Source organism: Amphiura filiformis, chromosome 15 (assembly GCF_039555335.1).
Source record: "Amphiura filiformis chromosome 15, Afil_fr2py, whole genome shotgun sequence".
NCBI classification, from domain to species: domain Eukaryota; kingdom Metazoa; phylum Echinodermata; class Ophiuroidea; order Amphilepidida; family Amphiuridae; genus Amphiura; species Amphiura filiformis.
In genome coordinates this window covers 17,884,224-17,905,373 of record NC_092642.1, presented here as the reverse complement: position 1 = coordinate 17,905,373, position 21,150 = coordinate 17,884,224, and the positions used below count along the sequence as shown (strand labels likewise).

Genomic DNA, 21,150 nt, shown 5'->3' with positions numbered 1-21,150 from the left:
TGTACAAAAATTTACTTTCAGAAATGCTCGTCTTAGGTGCAAAAATGGTATAAAACCGCATTTCACAAGTGAGGGAAATGCGCGTTTGGGAGTTCATGGAGCATTATTTACTGGCGATTTTACCAATGTGCTGTAAAAGAGAAGCACCCATATACTGATAAGCCAGCTAATCAGGGTTAAAAAGGTCTTGAAAAATCCGGAAATTACAGTGTAAATATTAAACGGAATAAAATAAATATTTATATGTTTAAATTTATCAGACAGTTATAATCATGAACTTAATTGGGCGATCCAGGTTCACCCCATCCCCACACACATATCGCCACCCCCCCCCCTGCACACCACACACAAGAAATAATGATAGAGTATGCAATGTGCACAAACGAGGTCAATTTGTCTTGGACAAAAATGGCAGTTATAAAAAAATCTTAAGGGCTCTGGTATTGGCAAACCTAAAGTACAGGTAACTGGAGAGGGGGAGCGACGAGTTATCCCAAATCACAGCGGCAGGTAGTGACTGGACGCCGATAATTATGTATTTATTTTGGAAGGTTCATGTTTGTTTTAAATTTTAGAATGTTTTTTCAAAATTTGATATTTTTGGTGATATTTCAAAGAACCGACATGCCAAAGACAACTCTTTGGACACATACTTTGTTATTGTTAATACGGTTCTTTTCCACATACCTATGCTATCTTGCTTTGGTGATTTACTAATATTATACATTTTGTGACTGCGTTTTACGCTTACCATGAAATTAACCCTGATATCTGGCTGTACATACTCCTTTTAGAATATTTATGTCTGATCGTCGGCTGTTGCAGGCAACAGAATACAGATTAACTCAGGATATATGTCGTATTTCTCTACGTAGGTCTCTTGACGACATGATTACTTTGAATTCATTGTAACAACATCCAAATTATCGTCTGGAAACAGGGTTCCTGGCTGAGATCGGAACAGCTGTAGTCTTCGGCGCCGTATATTTATATTTCCCGCATGAAAGCTTGCGTCTACGTGTAATACTATACTGCTTTGGGTACTTTGGTTGAGCATTATTTTTATTTATACCAAATTGTTATCAAACCTATGCTGTGATTAGTACCTAGATGAGGTATCTCTTTAATGCCCATCTATTCAGCAAGCTGGCCAATGACTGACCTTGTTATAGGCTTGATTGGGTAGAGTCATCTGTTATGAAGCACCCAATTTATTACTGAGTTGTTTAGGACCTGGTCAATACATAATCCTACAGGGAACATAGTAGTTTGACAATGGAGTGAAAGACCCATTATTGAGTATGCGAGAATATTAAAAGCACAGCTCCTTTGCGTGTAGAGGAGAAACTATAAATAATAGAATGTTTGAAATTAATTAACTAAAATACTAACTGCATTCTGCACTATGTATTTATTTATTTATGCCTATTTATTTTGCCTATTTATTTTGCCTATTTATTTATTTATTTATTGATTGATTTATTGATTTATTGATTTATTGATTTATTTATTTACTGACTTATTTATTTATTTGGTAGATTGGTGAGAAAATGATATTCCATGATTCATCGGTTTATTATTGATTGTTGATAACTTGAAAACTTGATTGATTGATAGCCATTTCACATATTCCTAGTTTCTTTGGAACGTTCATTTGAATAGCCTCGTACATAAGATAATATAAATATCAGTATTGATTTATTTTATTCGGCAATGTCAAGGATTACTATCAAACTTCTCACAGCTAATAGTTAGTTGACTTAAGTGATAATGCACTGAGATCAAGTCGCTTCTTTGTATATCTAATGCTAAGGCAACACTTATTACATTGATGCCAGCAATAGTATTGATTTCTTTCCTTCAATATACGCCATCTATTGAAGTAGCGATGGTTGTACGCGATGCAAAGGGGTGTTTGTTGATTGGTCATTAACTCAACACTGATACTTTATTGCGATACACTGAAATGGGCACTTTGGGTATATCAAGACACCAAATAACGTCTTTATCTAATATTGATTTGTGGTATGTAACACGTTTTAAATTGCCAATCAGAAACCATACTGCTTTATAAAACATTTTCATTCCAACCGTCGGAAGACAGTTGTTTTTATTGCGCGTCTGGCTGAACAACACCTAAATTGATATTGGTTTGGACTATTATACAACAACCGATTGCCTCGTATATAAATTCTAATATTGGTAATTTACATCCTTAACTGTAAATAAACAGCTATGTCTAGTGATTGTCATATGTTGTAGCCGATCACAATCCCGCTTAGACTTCATGCTCACAGTTACAAAAAGCAAAACCGGAGACAATGAATTCTAGTCTTTCAAACGATGTTTGTGACTTCTTGCTATCAGAAAAAGAAGCTACGCTCTACCTTTATACTATCTATAAGAAGATCTTTATCTTAATCATTGTGCCAATTGTGTCAGGATTGGGCATTCTAGGGAATGCTGCGCTATTATTTGTTGTATATCGTGTGCAAGAAATGCGGACTGTTACCAATTTTTATCTATCCAACCTTGCTGTTAGCGATGCAATTTTACTAGTAGTTGGCGGAGTTAAGTATATGTGGGCTTACTTCACAACCCCAATTGATTTTGCGCCATCGGCGTTTCATTCTGGTATCGGTTGTGCTTTAGTTGGGCTTATCACCTACCTTTGTTATTTTACATCTGTGTTTTTAATAACACTCGTCACCTTTGAAAGATATCTGGCTATATGCCATCCGCTATCGCATCGAATGCTCAAAGGCAGATCCTGGACTGTAAAAATGACACTTGGCATTTGGTTGATGTCATTGGTTTCGGCATGTGTGAGTCTTGATATTCACGAAACTGAAACGATATGCATAGATTGGTCTAACAACTCCACAATTCAAAATGGGGCGACAAGTTTCAGCGTTTGCAAAGCGGACACAAATTGTTCATGGTGTTGGCAAGCGCTTGCTGCAATTGACTTTGCACAGTTTGTACTCGCTGTGATCTTGTCGTCATATATGTACGGCAGAATTATATACGAGCTTAGTACAAGGTCTGGACTCACGAGTGAACGTGGCTCAGAAAAGCAGACTGCAGCAATGCTTCGCGCCAGAAATCAAATTACCAGAATGCTGATTTTGAATGGCATTGTTTTCTTTGTATGTCTGGCGCCATTTGAATTAGTCAATATCGATCACTTCAAGAATTGGTTGGTTGGTGAGAGAATATATTCAGCAGAAACGAAGAAGTTTATCCTCTGGTTGGGTCGCGTTGCAATGCTCTTGAATTCGGCAGTAAATCCGCTCTTGTATAACGTAAGTAACGAGCGATACAGAAGAGCATTTGCTGAAGCATTTGGATGTGTTGGTAAATGCAAACGGAGTTCTTATTCCACTGATGGAAGTGGCAATGCTATGAAGTCTGCATCACAGGTTGCGAATACAGAATCAACATCAACCTTCAACAAAACCATAAATATGTAATATGGCATGAAGTTGTCGATGAAGCTATTAGCTCATCGGTTTCATATCAATTGTGGATGTATTATAGTATCATTCTGAAAATATATCGTCCTCACAAAGACTGATTGAACATAAATTCTGTCTCTTTAATCTCGAAAAGTGCTGTGTGGTTTTGTATTGTCTAGTAGTGTTAGAGGAAACTACATTACACTACGTTTGAACATTAATTTGAATAGGCCCTTAGAATTAGTGTCCTGATGAATAATTCTAAAGAATATTTTGGAATCTTAGCAAACGTATAAATAATACATGATAAGAAGTGCAGACTAGATTAAAACAATTTGGTACCCATCAAATTTTGAGTCTTGAAATGTGCGCCTCTTCCAAATACAAGATTGTGATCCACTTGAAATGAGCAAAGTTGATGGTTTTGTGACTATTTGTCACATTATGAAACAAATATGATTAATATAATCTTGTACTAGCATATAGAAGTCATAATTGGAAACCGACGTGTTTAAATGAATTTGGTACAGCTTGATTGCACACTATCAGTAAATTTTTGTATAGCACCCAAATGCACACTGTATAGCAGTGTATTAAATAATTCATTTATCATTGCCCAAATCTGTTCTATTTAAAATGGCGATTGATAAGTGCTTGTTGTTTTAGATATATCAATATAATAAAAAAGATTAATCGGCACCTGTTGATCGTTGACACTCAATAATAAAATTGTGTAGAAAAACACCGATGTAAACAATAAAGCAGAACAAAAATAATTTAACGACGAGTGTAAAGCGACTTGTATTTTAATGGATTGTTTTTTTTCAATGGTTAATAGAGTGGTGTGATAGAGCAGGTGGTATAACCGAAAAGTCATGAGTCATATAGTCCATGACACTTAAAATCATAACGGCGGGTGCTATTGACCATGTCATCTGATTGCTTTTCTCTACTTGATGTGTGCATGAACCAAAGAGACGGAAAGCAAATTCGTCACCAAAAATGGCACCAGGGATCATCTAAATTGAATCCAAGCCGAAAGTTACATGCACCCAAGTATGCATATTTGGCTCATATTTTTTATTTTTTTTTATATTAAGAAATAATACAGATTTAAAACGTCAGCCTCAGCAAGAGCATATTATGTTAACATTACATGAATTTCTCGTTGAAAGTGTTGTGCGATTTAGGATTCAATCTGGACTGAGTACAAATGCAATGCCAAATTTTCATAACAATTGCGAATATTTTGTTCCCTCAAACTAAAGTGAAAAAGTTAGTGTCCTTATAGAGACTGACCAATTTATAGCATTTGCAATCTTATAAAATAAACACACCACAAGAAGTAATTACCACCCCTCTATGAGACAATGACATATTTTACAACCGCGGATAATAATAATAATCATCATCAATAAACCTTGATCAATGCCTTGGTCTTGGTCACAGTCTTTAGTCACTCCTTCCATATACAAACTACGAAGGAGGCCAAACTTGTCTCAACTCGGTGGAATTTTGTTCTTTCTTATTTCTTGGTGGAGGAGTTTTTTTCTCAGTGAGTGTTTTTTTTTTCTTTTTCTCGATGGAGTTTTTTCTTTCGCAATGCGTTTTTTTCTCAACGGTTTTTTGTTGTTGAGGTTTTTTCCACTCTGTCGTGCCATATTCACCGTACTACCATCCCATCACCCAAACAACCTTACCCACATACCACGTAAGCCTAAAACTGCGCAAGCTCAGAACCGCTCTAATTAATACATAATCGGTCACTACTTGCTCTACATTAATTCAAATATCGCATTGCAAGTACAAATTGCAAATTTGATATGGTTGTATAATGCTTATAAGTACTATATTAAAAGAGTACATTCGAGAAAATGAATTCTACTCATTTATATGATGATTGCGACTTAGTGCTTTCAGAAGAAGAAGCTGTTCCGTATTTTTACACCATATATAAGAAGATCTTCATCTTAGTTGTCGTACCTATTGTGGCAGGATCGGGGATTCTCGGAAGTGCTGCGCTATTATTTGTTGTATATCGCGTGCAAGAAATGCGGACTGTTACCAACTTCTACCTATGTAATCTTGCTGTTAGCGATGCAACATTGCTAATTATAACTATAATAAGGTTTATGTGGACTTATTTCAATACTCCGATTGATTTTGCTTTATCGTCGTTTCACTCTGGTGCCGGTTGTGCTCTAGTCTGGCTTATCACGTACCTTTGTTATTTCACATCCGTGTTTTTAATAACACTCGTCACCTTTGAAAGATATTTGGCTATTTGTCATCCATTAGCGCATCGAATGCTCAAAGGCAGTACCTGGACTGTACGAATGACAATAAGTGCATGGTTGATTTCATTGGTTTCGGCTTGCGTGAGTTTTCATGTTCATGAAACAGAAACGATATGCATGGATTGGTCTAACAACACCACCTTTAAGAATATGGCGGCAAAATTCATTGTCTGCAAGTTTGACACAAGTTGCTCGTGGTGTTGGCCAACTCTTTTTGCAATTGACTTTGCACAGTTTAATCTCGCAGTGATCATGTCTTCATACATGTACGGTAGAATTATTTACGCCCTTAGTACAAGGACCGGTCTCACTGGAGAATGCGGCTCTGAACAGCAAACGACGGCAATGCTTCGCGCCAGAAATCAAATTGGAAGAATGTTGATTTTGAATGGCACGGTTTTCTTCATATGTATGGCGCCAAATGCAGTACGCAATCTTGATTATTTCAAGTATTGGTTGGTTGGTGAGAGAATGTTTGAAGCTAAAACGAAGACGTTAATCCTTTGGTGTAGTCGCGTTATGTGGCTGTTAAATTCGGCAGTAAATCCGCTCTTGTATAACGTAAGCAACGAACGATACAGGAGAGCATTTGCTGAAGCTTTTGTGTGTGTTGGTAAAGAAAAACAGAGGACTTGATGGCTCATTCTCCGATAAAGCGTTCAAGTTTGAGCTTGGTAATTGCAAAATTCCAACCACGAAGAATTCATGAAAATCATTCAGAATCGTAAACTTCATTAGTTTCAGAGCACAAAACAATGCATGGGTGATTTTTCAACAATACTTTATTTTTGAGCAATATTACGCATTGGTGGTAACGTATCAGTGGTAACGTATCTGTGAAGCCCTTTCACACTTTTGTCTTAATCGTACAAGTGTAAAAACTTACCGACTTAATACTCATACTTGAGCAGTCATCACCCAATGTACTAAAGTCTGATATGGTATTTGGCTTCATTTATCACAGCGTTTTTTCCGAGGGGAGTAGAATTTAGGTAACGTATCTGTGACGCCATGAACGTAACGTCAGGATTTTTTGCCATTAATAGACCTGATTTTTTTTACTTTGAAACCATTGTGTTATGTACCGCATATATAATATGACTATGGAGCCTGCTTGATCCATCACATATGAGAACATTCATATAGCTAGTTATTTTGACAGATTGCTATCCATTAGAAATATGGTAACGTATCTGTGAACAATTTTGGCGACATAGTCTCAAAGACCTGTTGGAAAAATTTAATAACCTGCGTTGTGATTTTTTATAATTTATAATTAGGGCATGATACCAGCTAATGAAAAGTACCTATAATCCATTATAATGCGCGCATGTATAGCGAACAGGGACACATTATACGGAACGCACCTTGGCTGGCGACATTGAGGAAAACAATGGATATGCATAATCAGCTTTATTGTTTTATACTTTCTAGGCATGTTACAACCTCTAGCCCCACATACTTTATAAAGCAACTCCTAAGTATTATATATATTAATAAAAGTCACTTCTTTCTAACGAAACAAGTCTGAATACGACTTAAAACTATGGGCGACAAAAATAGGTCACAGGTAGCAAATACAAAATCAACTTTAACCTGCATCAAAAACTTTCATATATAACATCATGGCATGAAGATGTTGGTTGAAGTTGCGTGCGAAAACCGGGGGACCATCCGATCGGGGAAAATAAAAGTAGGGAAACGTCGCGGAATACTCAATGCCGGTTTGAGGATTTCTTTATCTGTTAAGGTTTCGGGTGAACAATTATGACTGGCATTGGCATCAGGAGTTATAATAATTGGTTTTTTTCAGATTATCCTCTAGATGTTGATAAAGATTCTTCCCTTTTCCCAAAATACTAAAATCATTTATAGTCGGTTTAAATGTTGGTGGGCAACTGTTTTCATATTCTGATTTGAGACACAAACACGTGTATGTATTAAAACCGCCCATATAATACAAAATTTAGTTGGTTGTTATTACTTTTTACGACGTCTTTGTTCGCACCATCTAAACGAAGCAAGTTTCAGGGGTTACATTTTACTGGGTGTAATGTAAAAAACATGAGCTTTCTTCTGATATTACCTATATCTGCACGTGCTAAGCAGTGTATTGGGGTGAAAAAAATATACAATTAAATTCTGCGATGTACCTGGACTTAATCGGTTTTGATGAGGAAAACTGGGGATGCACAACATTGTTGATCCAGTCACACACCTTTAGTGCATGCTAGAGCAATAGAAAATTGAATTTGCAGATTATAATAATGGAGATTAAATAAGTATGTTGACACTAATTCAATATCGGGATTAATTCAATCAATATGATACAATCATACAAAATTAAAATAGTCCACGGCTTTATTGTACAGTAGTCTATGCATTGTTATGTTCTGTGAATCCATTGTTGTTTTTCAGGCCATATCTGTACTTTTATCTTACTAGATAATTTTATTTAAGACTTCCTGTTGACCTTTTGGGGAATGCAGAAATACAAATTCACGAGTACGCATAAATGTATTAGGCAATTTAGTTTATTATATGAATTGTATTTTTTTGAGAAATACAACTCTGCAGTCATGGCAGTTGAGCTAGTGCTATCTTGCTATAAGAAACTTAAAAGTGTACAATGTAATTGTAGTTATTGTACAAAAATGTTCTTCTGATTTGGTTCACACCTTTAAAGGTGTACAACCAAATTAATATGATATCACCATAATACATGTATTACAGTACCTAATTGTGATCACATCACAGACACAGCCTATATACAGCATATATCAGTTAATTAACACATTAGCTTATGGTCAGTAATTTAATTGATTATGGTTTCCCAAATATTTGTCCGGTAGTCACCCGCTATCTATCTAATTTGCATGTGAAATTTATCGGTGTGTACCCGGTGACTATTGGGAAGTTATCCGCAAAGGTCTAATTTTTTGATATGGGTTGTCTCTCTATCCCAGTATCCTCGTTTAGTTGCTTTATGTAGTCCTTTCGTGGCTGTCCACTTTATTGATCTTTTACCATCTGTAGGCTGCCATAGCAGAACTCTGGAAGCTGCCTCTGTTTCATTTCTGGCGCAGTGTCCAGCGAATCTCAGCCTTTTTGTCTTCAGTCTTTCGGAAATTGGGTGAGCTTGCAGTACAGCCCCTTAACTCCTTTCTCAGTAGTCTTGTGTAGCAACCATCAAGTGCCTTGCTAAACTAATTGTCCAGATTTCTCCAGGACTGATTTAACTTTGGTGGTGAAAAGCTCAATGTTTAGATTTCTAGGAATGTTGGCCTTCCATATCTTGCTCATGCTGTGGTAGCGCCCGGGGCAAGAAACAAAATTGGCGTCCCCACCCGAGAATATATTAGACCCGGGCAGTGGCGTAGCTAGGGGTTGTGGCGCCCAGGGCTAAAGGTACATAATCCCAACATTCTTGAAACAATTGCACGCGGAGCAATTGATTTTGTAGTGAAATGCGAATATTTTGACTTTCATCGCTTGATTGGGTGCAAAATCGATACTGAATTGATCAATTTTGCGCAACATAAGTTATACCTGAGATATGGCAAACGATTGTATTTATTAAATGCTTTTGCAAGCGGAAAAATATGAGACCACTTTTTCTTATCAAAATCAGATCATCTTTCATTTTGCCCCCCCTGTACTAGAGTACAAATTTTGACATTTGACTTTTTCCGTTATAACTCAAAAAAAGTACATCAGAGATAGGTCAAACTATACTTTTTCTGAATCCTTTACGTAACTCTTCATTGAGCCAGGGAGGATCTTCTGCCTTACACTTGAAGAGTTTGAGAGGGATACATTGGTTCATAACATCCATATAAAATGTATGAAAATGATCCCAAGCATAGTTGATGTCATTACCGTCTTGAGGTTGATAATCACTGAGTTGCCTGTTTGCATCAACCCAATCGGCCTTGCTGTATTGCAAGATGGTGCGAGAAACAGTCTTAGGTTTGTTTGGCCGGATGTTAAGACCACAATAGATAACCGAATGGTGACAGGCACCGATTGGAGAGAGGTTAGCAACTCCAGTGATTAAACCAGGGTCATTACTATAAATGTGGTCAATGAGGGACGGGTAAATACCTGGGCTATGAAAAGTGGGCTGCGAGACAAATTGATGAAGATTGTGGTTGGCAGAAAAATCTGACAAATCATCAATAAAAATTCCTTTAAAAGGAATAGGGTGGGCAAATGAAAAATTGTCAAGAGAAATGAAAGAATGAGTAAGGCAAGTTCACAATTAAAAACAGGGAAAATATGACACAACATCGATTTCCAATAGGGGAATAACACAAAACGTATAAGCAAAGTTAAAAGAGTTTTTAACTTTATACGTTTATAGGCCTACGTTTGTTATTCCCCCATTGGAGGTTGTGTTATATTTTCCCTGATTTTAATCTGATCTATGGCTTATCCAATGTTCTCTGCTGGTCAGTTGGAACAGATTTTCCCTGTTTTTATATTAACCCTTCACATCATAACACAAGACGTTTTATGTTAACATTTTAAATAAAACATGGTTATAAAACTTTTGTAGATAATAGTTATTTAAAACATTTTCGTAATCATACCTAGAGGTGTTTTTTTTATCATCAGATAGAAAGACATCTGCTCATCTTCTCTGGTGAGACAACAGGGCTGGGGTATCTTTCCATATCAAAGTTTAAAAATCTGTCATATCAATTTCCTCAATATGTTGTATTGCAACTTATGAGGGGAAATGTTTGATTTTACAATATTTCGATATTATTTTTTAACTTTGTAACTTTGTTATGATTAACATAACTGTATTTCAAAGCGTCAAACTAAATCATTATTTTGTCCCAACAAAAATAATCCAGGGAATAAAATATTCATTCATATGTTTATTTATTTTATTCAACCTGGGCCATTTCTACTGGTGCACATGCATTCTAATAATTTGTCTATAATACCTTATACAAGCATCACCAAGCACTATTTGTCACCAGATTTGAAAGTAAATAACCTATGTACACACTGAAAACAATGCACATACAAGCTGTGTGCAGTATAAAATGATATATATGACCTTCACGATGCTATTAATTTAGCCCAAAGATTAGGAAAACTAGCAAAACTGGTGAACTGGTACTGTTCAAATAAAAACATCTGCAAATCTTGCTGCAATTTCCAAATAGTATTTCTATTACTTAAATAATTATTTTTGTTATTTCTTTTAATACAAACACATTACTGCCTATGACGACTTTATCGTATTACTTACATATCAAAATCAAGTAATAATTACAAAACTCGCCGTAAACTATCACCTCTGTGGGTGTTTGGGATATAACCGGCACGAATATTTTCTCAACACTGCGGCATGTGAAAAAGTAGGTCAATAGTCAGAGAATACAGGGTGGGTGCGGCACGCCGCACCCACCCAAAAAGGTAGTGGCCTTGATTGAGGAGATTAACATTAAAGTCACCGATGACCAGAAGTTTAGAATCGGGGGAATTTGAGCGCGAAGCAAGCGCAATGCTATGACTTAAATCAGGAAGAGTGTTACTGCTGCGATAGGGAGGACGGTAATAACAACAGATCTTAAGGTTGCATTTATGCAGATTGCATTCAGCCCAAACCACTTCACAGTTCTTAGATAAGAGTTCATTACATAAGCGAGGTTTAAGAGAGTTCATAATTAGTAAGCATACACCACCGCCTCTTGTTTGGCGATCGCAACGGAAAACAGTGTATTGAACATTTATGGAGAATTCTGAGTCGTTTATGTTGGACGATAACCAGGTTTCTGATATGTCAATAATGGCAGGTCTAATATTGAAACTATAAACTAAATTGACAAGCTCATCCAATTTGTTGCCAATGCTGCCTGCATTGAGCAGGAGCATGGATAGATCATTATAATTAACACTACAGTCAAAGTAAGAGTTTGCTTCAGAGGAGGAGTCCATGGTAGAGTTTTCAGAACTTCCTGTCAAAAATGAAGCATCCGCAAAAGGTAGGAGTTGAGTAGCACACCGTGAACATATACTCTTCGGTACTGGATGATCCTTTAGTTTTAGAACAGAGTTAGGAAGAGAAGAACACTTAAGATGTAGAGGCTCGAGGTAAGTAGAACATAAAGATCTACGATGGTCATGTCGGATTGGTCTACTGCAATTGGCGCATCTGGGTCCCCCTTGTTGATTCGAGGGCCCGGGATTTAATTCGATGTCGCCACTAATGAGTAGAACTTGAAACGTAGACATTGAGTTTGCATAGTACGAGTAACGGCATTTAGTGAAACGGCCATAGGGTGAGAAGTATCGATGAGTTGGTATGGTATCGGTAATCAGGGCATTCATGCAATGGCGGGTAGGCCTATATGTAGGCCCACTAATAAGTTCATCAGGCAGAACGGTGACTGACCTGGAGTGGTGATTTAGTTTCCATACATAGATGCTGGTATATAATATAATAGTCCATACACAGAACAGCTTTACCCACTTGGATGGGTAAGGTTGATTGATAACAGTCATGGTGAGATTTGGTCAATTGATCAAAAGAGTGAAAATATTGATCAACACAGGATTTAGCTGTAACTGACCTTGGTTATTTGATCCATCTGATCTGCACATATAGTATAGCACTATAGTACTAGCTAATTAATGTTGATGAAAATATCCAACAAAATCCTTTCAAAATGTGGGTTTTGGGTGACGAACATTCAACAAAATGTATCAAAATGATCCATGTGGTAAGCAAAATCCATCAGTCATCACCAAAATTGTGAGAAATATGTAATTCCATCATTTGGCAGGAAAATGTGAGAGAGTGTCCATAAGGACACCTTACACCAGTAGGTGTTGCCAGTCAAAAAAAAAGTAATGGTGTTTTGGTCTTACCTGCGTTTAAGCATCACGAATATAATACTTAATACTAATCCTTACTCTAACAATAAACCTAACCCTAAACCATAACCCTGATCCTAAACTCTAACTCTAAGCCCTAAAACCTCAACCTTAGAATTCCCAAGGGATAATTATGGCTAACATGAGTACTCTTGCATAAATCTAATAACACCTTGTTTTAATGGATTGATCTCCAAGTCAAGAGAATTGATGCATTATATCATTAAGCAAAGATACGAGCAGGTAAGACACTTAAGGTATTAGATTTTACTCTCACTTTCTATAAGTCATTATGATACTTAATGTCTTAGTTTTTAATATAAATGTCTCCCATACTGCCGTTACCATGAGGACATCTGATTAAAATATAAATCGATAGTGATAGTGAGAGAAACAGGTAGAAAACCAAATGTCATTTAACGTCAATAATTCGCATTGTATCTATGTAAACATCTAAAAAAAAAAAGTAACTACCCCCCATAAATAATGGCCATTATTCAAAAGGTATTATAAATCTGAAAAATACGTTGGAAGCAGCATTTATTTCTGCGCATTTTGGTATCTGTTTTGAGACAACTTGTATAACATGTCTTTCTGTACGGGTGCGAGTCATGGGTAATCACTTATTCACCAAGGGCATGGAAAACAAGATCAATACAGGGTCATGTTAAACCTCAAGCGTGTGGAGTGGATTCCAAATGAAGCCATCTACAATCTGACCAACACCACCCCACTGATTGCCAGAGAGAGTCAAGATTCATCAGCTCAAATTTCTCGGCCATATACTGCTTCTTAAAGACGAGCCTGTAAAATTATTCCACCACATGTGAAGAGGAAACCAGGACGGCCGCGTACACTGTACTTGCAGTATGTCCAGCACCTCCTTGGAGATGCGGAAGGGATGCTGCAGCCAAACAAAATTGGTTCTCTTGTCCAAGCTCGCAATAGTTGGAGAAGGATTGTAGTCGCCTGCTCCGCAGCCGACTGATGATGATGATTTTGACACCTCATTTGATACGATATTCCAGAAAACAATAAAACACCGTTCAATTTAATGTAGTGAGGTCCAGATTTGAAAGTTGCTCTTTAATACATACAAAACAAAAACACACAGATATCATTACTCAGATTTCCTTCCTTTATACTGAATACAAAATCAATACAATCTACTGCAACTTTCAAATCTTGGGTTACATTGATTTAAATGTACGCTGTGACGTCAATTATTTAGTCAATTGCTGTAAATGAGGTGTCAAAATGTGCAGAATTAAATTCTGCTTCCAATTATTCTGGAAGTAATTACTTATTTCTTCTTGGTTATTTTATTGTCTTATTATGTTTCTTACTTTCTTACTTTGTTGTTTCTTGCTTTCTTTTTATTTACAACAAGTCATTTTTCTTTTGGGATAAAAGGTAGTCTTGACAAGTGCTGTTCGGTTTGCCTTTGGTCTTCTGAAGTGAGTTTACTGTTTTGCTCTGTCCTCAACCTGGATGCCTCCTTGGCGAATACAGGTTTCAGCCCTGCTCCTTATTGCATCATTTGTGTTGCGTGTAATCCTTGTGCGGCGGATACTTGCAACTTTTGGCGAGGCATTTGAAAATTTTACCAACCCACGGGCTCGTGATTATTGCACAGTCCCTTACTGTTTAATACACAATGTGTTCATCTATATGTCTTGAAAAGGTCTTTCAAAGATGCGTCATCTCTATATGCTTGAAAATGTTTTGTAAATCACACTGAGTGTGTGTAACATAAATAGCTGCAACATTACATGGAGACATAATGAAGAAAAAGTGATCTTATGGTAAAAAGCATGGATTCCTAAAGTTACATTTGAACTTATAAAAACAACATTTCTCAGCTTTTTCCTTGAAAAGGTCTCGCAAACCACACGGTGGATTTATCAATATATTCCTACACATGAATCAATTACAAAATCAATAGCTGAAACATTATAGAGAGACATCGAAAGTAATAGGGATATGCGTTATAAAAATACACGGATTCCTAAAGTTTCATTTTTTACTTATAAGAATAACTAACAATTTAATACAATGAAAATCTTTTAATTTTTGACCCTTATACAAACTAGAAATTGACCTCTGGCCTGTTGCGGCATGTAACTTCTGAACCATAAGTGGTGTTGAGAAATAAAATATATATTTGTGATCCTGGGCATAGACAAATAACTTTATATTCTTTGAGGTGATATTTGAACACTTTAATTTTAGACCCCTGTATATCCTTAATATTGAGTCATTTTGCACTTTACCATAATTCTCTATATTAATGATGAGGTTGATTTAATTCTTGGTTTTTTCATTCACCTTTCTGTCTCTGATCCTTCAGGCACCCATGCAACAATCATTCAGTGCAAAACACAGATTTGTTGAACTTAATTTTGACGTAAAATGAGATTTTCTTTGAAGTTTTTAATCAGTTTCAAAATGATAAAATCACTAGGAAGGAGAAATGAGCTCTCCACGCATACATTTGACATAAAGGGTAAAAATTTACCTGTATTGGGTCGGTTGAAGCATCTTACATTTTGATTGAAAATGGTGGCTTTCTTGGATAAAGGTGTAACACTCATGATGTGGCCACACGAGATTGGCTGCATGCAGTTAATTGGCTGGATGCTGACTTCCAATCTCTGTTGGCTATGTGTTCTTTAACATGTACGCCTTTATTCAAGAGAGCCATGCTATAGATCTTTGCAACTGTTTCCGTCCACCATTTTGCAAGTAATTTTTTCATCTCTTCCAGCCAATGAAAGAAATAAGCATGACACTACAAACCTTATTTCTACTCCTATAGTGATTTTACACTTTTTGAAACACCGACTGAAAACGCGATTCATGTCAAAATTCATGTCATGTCAATTCAAATCAATCAAAATATTGATCACGTTGATATCGAGAACGTTTTTGTACATTACATGTATAGGATGTTGAAAAGTGCAACTTTTTCTGAAAGCATCATTTTTGGAAAATGTGATAAGTTTTGACCAACAAAAATGATTTTAAAAAAAGAAGAAGAGTGGGAGGGTAGCAAAACGATTATTCTATTCCCAGGTTTTTTAATTTTTCAAATCAATAAAATGTATGTCAAGTTATGCAAAGAAATGTTTCGTAATTTTAAGGGGGGAGTTATTTCTTTTGAACCCTGTATTACCTATAACATACACTAAAACACCAAAGTACGAATATTTCCAAACATCTAAATTAGCTAAAAATTTAGGACATGTTACAAAACTATATTTTCTAGAATTTTAGAAGAGTACTTTTAATATTGGCCGGTTATTTTTCACACAGCGACGTTAACTAGGCAAATACCCATACTTCTAACATACGCTATTTGTAGAGGTTACGCGTCAATGGTAAGAGCACTGTGTATTGTGTATAGGAAAACGGACAGTAACTGCAGTATGGACCTTTTTGAGATTTTGTTGCGACACAGAAGACTACACCTTTTTCACACGTAGCCACGTACCCTGTATTCAGATGTAAAATTTGATATTGTTTCACTCACTAATAAAAGACCAGCCGAGAGGAATACGACATTTATGCAGATCCAATCTGCATTTTGTTGTTTGACTATCAGATATAAATTCTAAAAGGAGCATGTCCAGACATCAGCGTTAATTACATTTTAAGCTTAAGCTTAAAACGCATTGAAACGCCCAAATGCAGTCACAAAATATATAATTATCGCCGAATCTAATGGTAGCGTAGGTATGTCGCTTTCTTGAAATATCACCAAAAATATCAAATTTGGGGAAAACGCATGTACTTTAACCCTGCTCATTAGTTAGCCCTTAAAGTGTCGCCATCAGAGTAAATAAAATGACCCTTATTGAATAAATAATAAATATGAGATGGATGAAGAGCGAGAATCTTAATGCATTTTTCAAACAAGGTTTCGCGAGGATTGAAGAGCATACGATTTATTTATTTATTATTACTTTATTGCATGTATTTCTACAGGGTGAGTAAAAAAAGGGTTGTAGGGCAAAGAATCTATCTTGTTTTTAGAACCAGATTGAACTTTTAAGGTTTTTAAACGTTATGTAACTGATATATTCATCAGAGACTTTATGTGAAAAAGATAAAGTAATTAGCATTTTCCGTTCTGTTTTTATGATACATTTTACAGCAACGTCCAGTTTTAATGTTTGTCCACGAGACATCTGAATTTTGAATATCAGCACATGATGCAAAAGCGTCTTTGTTATATTGGGGATTTTTTTGCCCGTTGAAATTTGAAATCTAATTCTCTGCTAGGTAAATTGCACTATTGACTATTTCATTGTTGTATTATGTTCATTTTGTTTGTAGTTTTGAATTTGTAATAATTTATACCATTTGATCTGGACCTCTTGGGAGATCACTACTTATGTATTAAAAGTGCTTTGTGAATACATAATGTTTTTGTGTACAGAGTAGAGGACCGAGAGTATTCACTTTATCATAATAAAAAAGATATTGAAAGAAAGCAAAGACGTTTTCGGGTAAAAATTATAGTGTAATGACTGACTGACGTAAACAATAAAAATATCATTGCGATTCATCGAAAAACAAACCTTTAATATCGATTCTAAATTTAGCCTAAGTATGTCAACACCCGTTCAAAAACACGTACCATGGTCTTTTTCAAATGTGTGCCACTAATCGCGTTCTGTTTTTTTTTTTTGGGGGGACTTTGGGGATCTTGCATGACAAAACATGCTTTATTCTTTCTTTCCTTCTTTCTTTCTTTCTATTCTTTCTTTTTCTTTTATGTTATTTCATGGACTTTTATGCAGTTCATACTTTTCAGCCTGCTGTTAACAACGCCCTTGTACTAAGTAAAATATTCTACCGTACATGTATAAAGAAAATTACACTAAAATGAGCAAAATGTGCAAAGTCATTTGCAGTAAGGGTTCACCAACACCACGATCAATTTGTGTTTAGTTTGCAGGTGATAAATTTTGCCACCATGTTATGTGCTGTGTTGGTGCACCAATCTATGCACATCGTATCGGTTTCATGAATAATGAGACCCGTAAATACCGAAATCAACCAAGCGCTTATTGTCATTCGTACAGTCCAGGTTCTGCCTTTGGGTATTCGCTGCGTCAACGGGTAACAGATGCCAGATATCTTTCTAGCTGACGAGTGCTATCAAAATACAGATGTAAAATAACATATGTACATGATTAGATCTACCAGAGCTGTAGCAATACCTGATTGGAATCTATGTGTTGCATGAACCAAAGAGACGAAAAGCAAATTTGTTACAAAACTGGCACCAAGGATAATCTAAACTTAATCCAAGCCGAAAATCATACGATCCCGAGTAAGCATACTTTGGCTCATAATATGTTAGTTATTTTCAACGTAAACAATAAAAATGCAGCTTTATTAAAAAAGGGTTCAAGAGCATAAAATTTGTGACATTAAATAAATAAAGTTCTTGTGAGTGGTTGGTGAATGCTGCATTAAATTTGGAAAGTATCATCTGTGCGAGGATTTTATTCGCAAAGGATATAATTATACGTCTTCAGTGAACTTCGCTGGTCAGTGATCCTCGCAGGGTAAGTGAATCAGGATATACATCAGTCAATGAGTGCAACAGAACTTTGTAATCATCAAGACGAAGACTGCCTGAAAGTAACATTCCTAATCCATGTATTTGATTGATTATGAAGTGCACGTATTTATATTAATGTATCAGATCACTTTCAATCATATTTTACTTTTCGTTAAAGATTCAGATTATTGTTAACGTGTTTTTGGACTTTAAATCAACGACTCGTAACAATATGTAATTACTCTTTTTTTTTTAAATTTGCGTTTAGCGGCCTTATGTAGAGCTGGATTGATTTGAAAGTTTCCCGTCCCCGTGTTTTAGTAGATATTTTGTCATGATGATTACCAACTGACAAAATGTGTAGCTTTTACAATCTTTTCAAATACATAAAATGTTGTATCAAAATGGCAATTAATAATAATCTTGATTATCTCGGACTGTCTGTCTTTACAAAATACAACATTAAAACCACTTGAAATCTAATCTAAATATTATTTGTTTGGGACATTTTGCTACAGTAAGTCTCGTCTAACTGATGTATTTTTGGTCACATACTTTAAGAGGACCAGGGACGGGAGAGGCCTTCTTCGATCCAGAGATATGTTAGAATCGAGTAGTTGACAATAACATATTCCATGACAATTTAAAGTGAACCATATAGGTCGGTGTGCTGCATGCATGTGATGCATTGGTATGTTTCATGAAATTCGGAAACAAATGAGTTGCTAAATAAACCAGCAATTATGATTCCTCAATAATATCAACACTTAGTCTCAGACGATAATATCGCATTTTGTGATGCAATTCCTTGTATGGCGTGTGCGTTTAATTCGGAGGTGGTGTGATGTAGCATAGTCAGGCGTATGAGGTTAGTGTTTGATGTAAGTTATAGAACCGCTAATCACCAAAAGGTTAAACAACCAGATGCATTACATACACGTATGCTCAAAAATACTATAGAAACACATTTACGTCAAGAGAATGAGAACAAGGCAGACGGATGAACACAAAAATAAATAATAAATATAATTTGAATAATGAACGAGAGATAGAAAAAAAGGATTGAGAGTGGTATGCATTAAATACAGGTATGCTCAAAAATACTATAGAAACACATTTACGCCAAGAGAATGAAAACAAGGCAGACGGATGAACACAAAAATAAATAATAAATTTAATTTGAATAATGAACGAGAGATAGAAAAAACCAGATTGAGAGTGGTATAGAAAGAGAGAGAATGTTAATATTAAGCTCTGTTAAATCAAGATTTTGCGTGCATTCATATTATTGTTGCTTGATTGCGGACATTTCTGTTCAAGTTTGGTTATACCTGCATACAATACTTAACAAAATTTAGGCAAAGTTGGTTTGCCTTGATTTTACCCCACTGGATTCTAAAAATTGATGCACACTTTCCACTTGCTGTACATTAATTCAATTATCGAATAGTAAGTATAATTTGCAACAGTCGGCATATTTTAATATGGTGTTATAGTGCGTACAAGTGCTTAATCTAAAGGGTTCACTCGAGAAAATGAATTCTACTCATTCAGATGATGATTGCGACATATTGCTTTCAGAAGAAGAAGCTGTTCCGTACTTTTACACTATCTATAAGAAGATCTTCATCCTTGTAATCATACCCATTGTGGCAGGATTGGGCATTCTCGGAAATGCTGCACTTTTATTTGTTGTATATCGCGTGCCAGAAATGCGGACTGTTACCAACTTCTACCTATCGAATCTTGCTGTTAGCGATATAACGTTGCTAATTATAACTACAATAAGGTTCATGTGGAGTTATTTCAACACTCCAATTGAATTTGCTTTTTCGTCGTTTCACTTCGGTTGTGCTTTAGTCTGGCTTATCACATACCTATGTTATTTTGCATCTGTGTATTTAATAACACTCGTCACATTTGAAAGATATCTGGCAATATGTCACCCGATAACGCATCGAATGCTCAAAGGCAGAACCTGGACTGTACGAATGACAATAAGTGCATGGTTGATTTCATTGGTTTCGGCTTCTGTGTGTCTCCATTTTTATGAAACTGAAACGATATGCATAGATTGGTCTAACAGCACCACATTTCAAAATATAGCGGCAAAATTCGTTGTCTGCAAGGCAGTCACAAATTGTTCATGGTGTTGGCCAACTCTTGCTGCAATTGACTTTGTACAGTTTGTTCTTGCAGTGATCTTGTCTTCATATATGTACGGCAGAATTATTTACGCGCTTAGTACAAGGACCGGTCTCACTGGGGAAACCAGCTCTGAAAAGCAAACGACAATACTTCGCACCAGAAATCAAATTGGAAGAATGTTAATTTTGAATGGAATAATTTTCTTCATATGTCGGGGCCCAAATGAAATATACAATATCGATGATTTCAAGTATTGGTTGGTTGGTGAGAGAATGTTTGAATCTAAAACAGCGACGACAATCCTTTGGTTTAGTCGCGTTATGTGGCTGTTAAATTCGGCAGTAAATCCACTCGTGTATAGCGTAAGCAACCAACGATACAGGAGAGCATTTGTAGAAGCTTTTAGGCGTGTTGATAAAAGAAAGAAGAGATCTTCTTCGCGAAATGGGAATGAAAATATTATGATATCTAGATCATAGAAAGCAAATCAACTTTAGTCCGTAGCCAAAACATTCATATGTAACATCATGGTATGAAGTACCGGACTTGAGTCCTGTTTATTAAGAACAGTCTGTTTAGCTCAGCGGTTAGAGCGCTCGCCCGACAAGCGAGAGGTCTGGGATTCAAGTCCAGTTTTTTACTCTGGTATATCTGCCTATGCATGTCATGTTTCCATTTGTAAATTCATGTTTAATTGTTCTAGTGTGCGATGCGTAATTCTTCTTTCCCTGTATATTGGTATATTAAGAATAACGATGAGGCATCAATAATTTGATCT

The 21,150-nt window shown here is 36.0% G+C and overlaps 2 protein-coding genes across 2 annotated transcripts; both read left to right on the top strand.

Moving 5' to 3' along the window:
* Positions 1 to 2,321: 2,321 nt before the first annotated feature.
* Positions 2,322 to 3,473, top strand: LOC140170753 (thyrotropin-releasing hormone receptor-like). The gene has a single exon (XM_072193982.1). It carries the CDS (start codon positions 2,322 to 2,324, stop codon positions 3,471 to 3,473), a length of 1,152 nt encoding a protein of 383 aa, XP_072050083.1.
* A 16,286-nt stretch (positions 3,474 to 19,759) lies between these two features.
* Positions 19,760 to 20,851, top strand: LOC140170752 (neuropeptides capa receptor-like). The gene has a single exon (XM_072193981.1). It carries the CDS (start codon positions 19,760 to 19,762, stop codon positions 20,849 to 20,851), a length of 1,092 nt encoding a protein of 363 aa, XP_072050082.1.
* The last annotated feature ends 299 nt before the right edge of the window (positions 20,852 to 21,150 follow it).

What these genes read in the sequence shown, in the direction of transcription:
- LOC140170753 (XM_072193982.1), top strand. Translation starts at nt 2,322, where the DNA reads ATGAATTCTAGTCTTTCAAACGATGTTTGTGACTTCTTGCTATCAGAA.
- LOC140170752 (XM_072193981.1), top strand. Translation starts at nt 19,760, where the DNA reads ATGAATTCTACTCATTCAGATGATGATTGCGACATATTGCTTTCAGAA.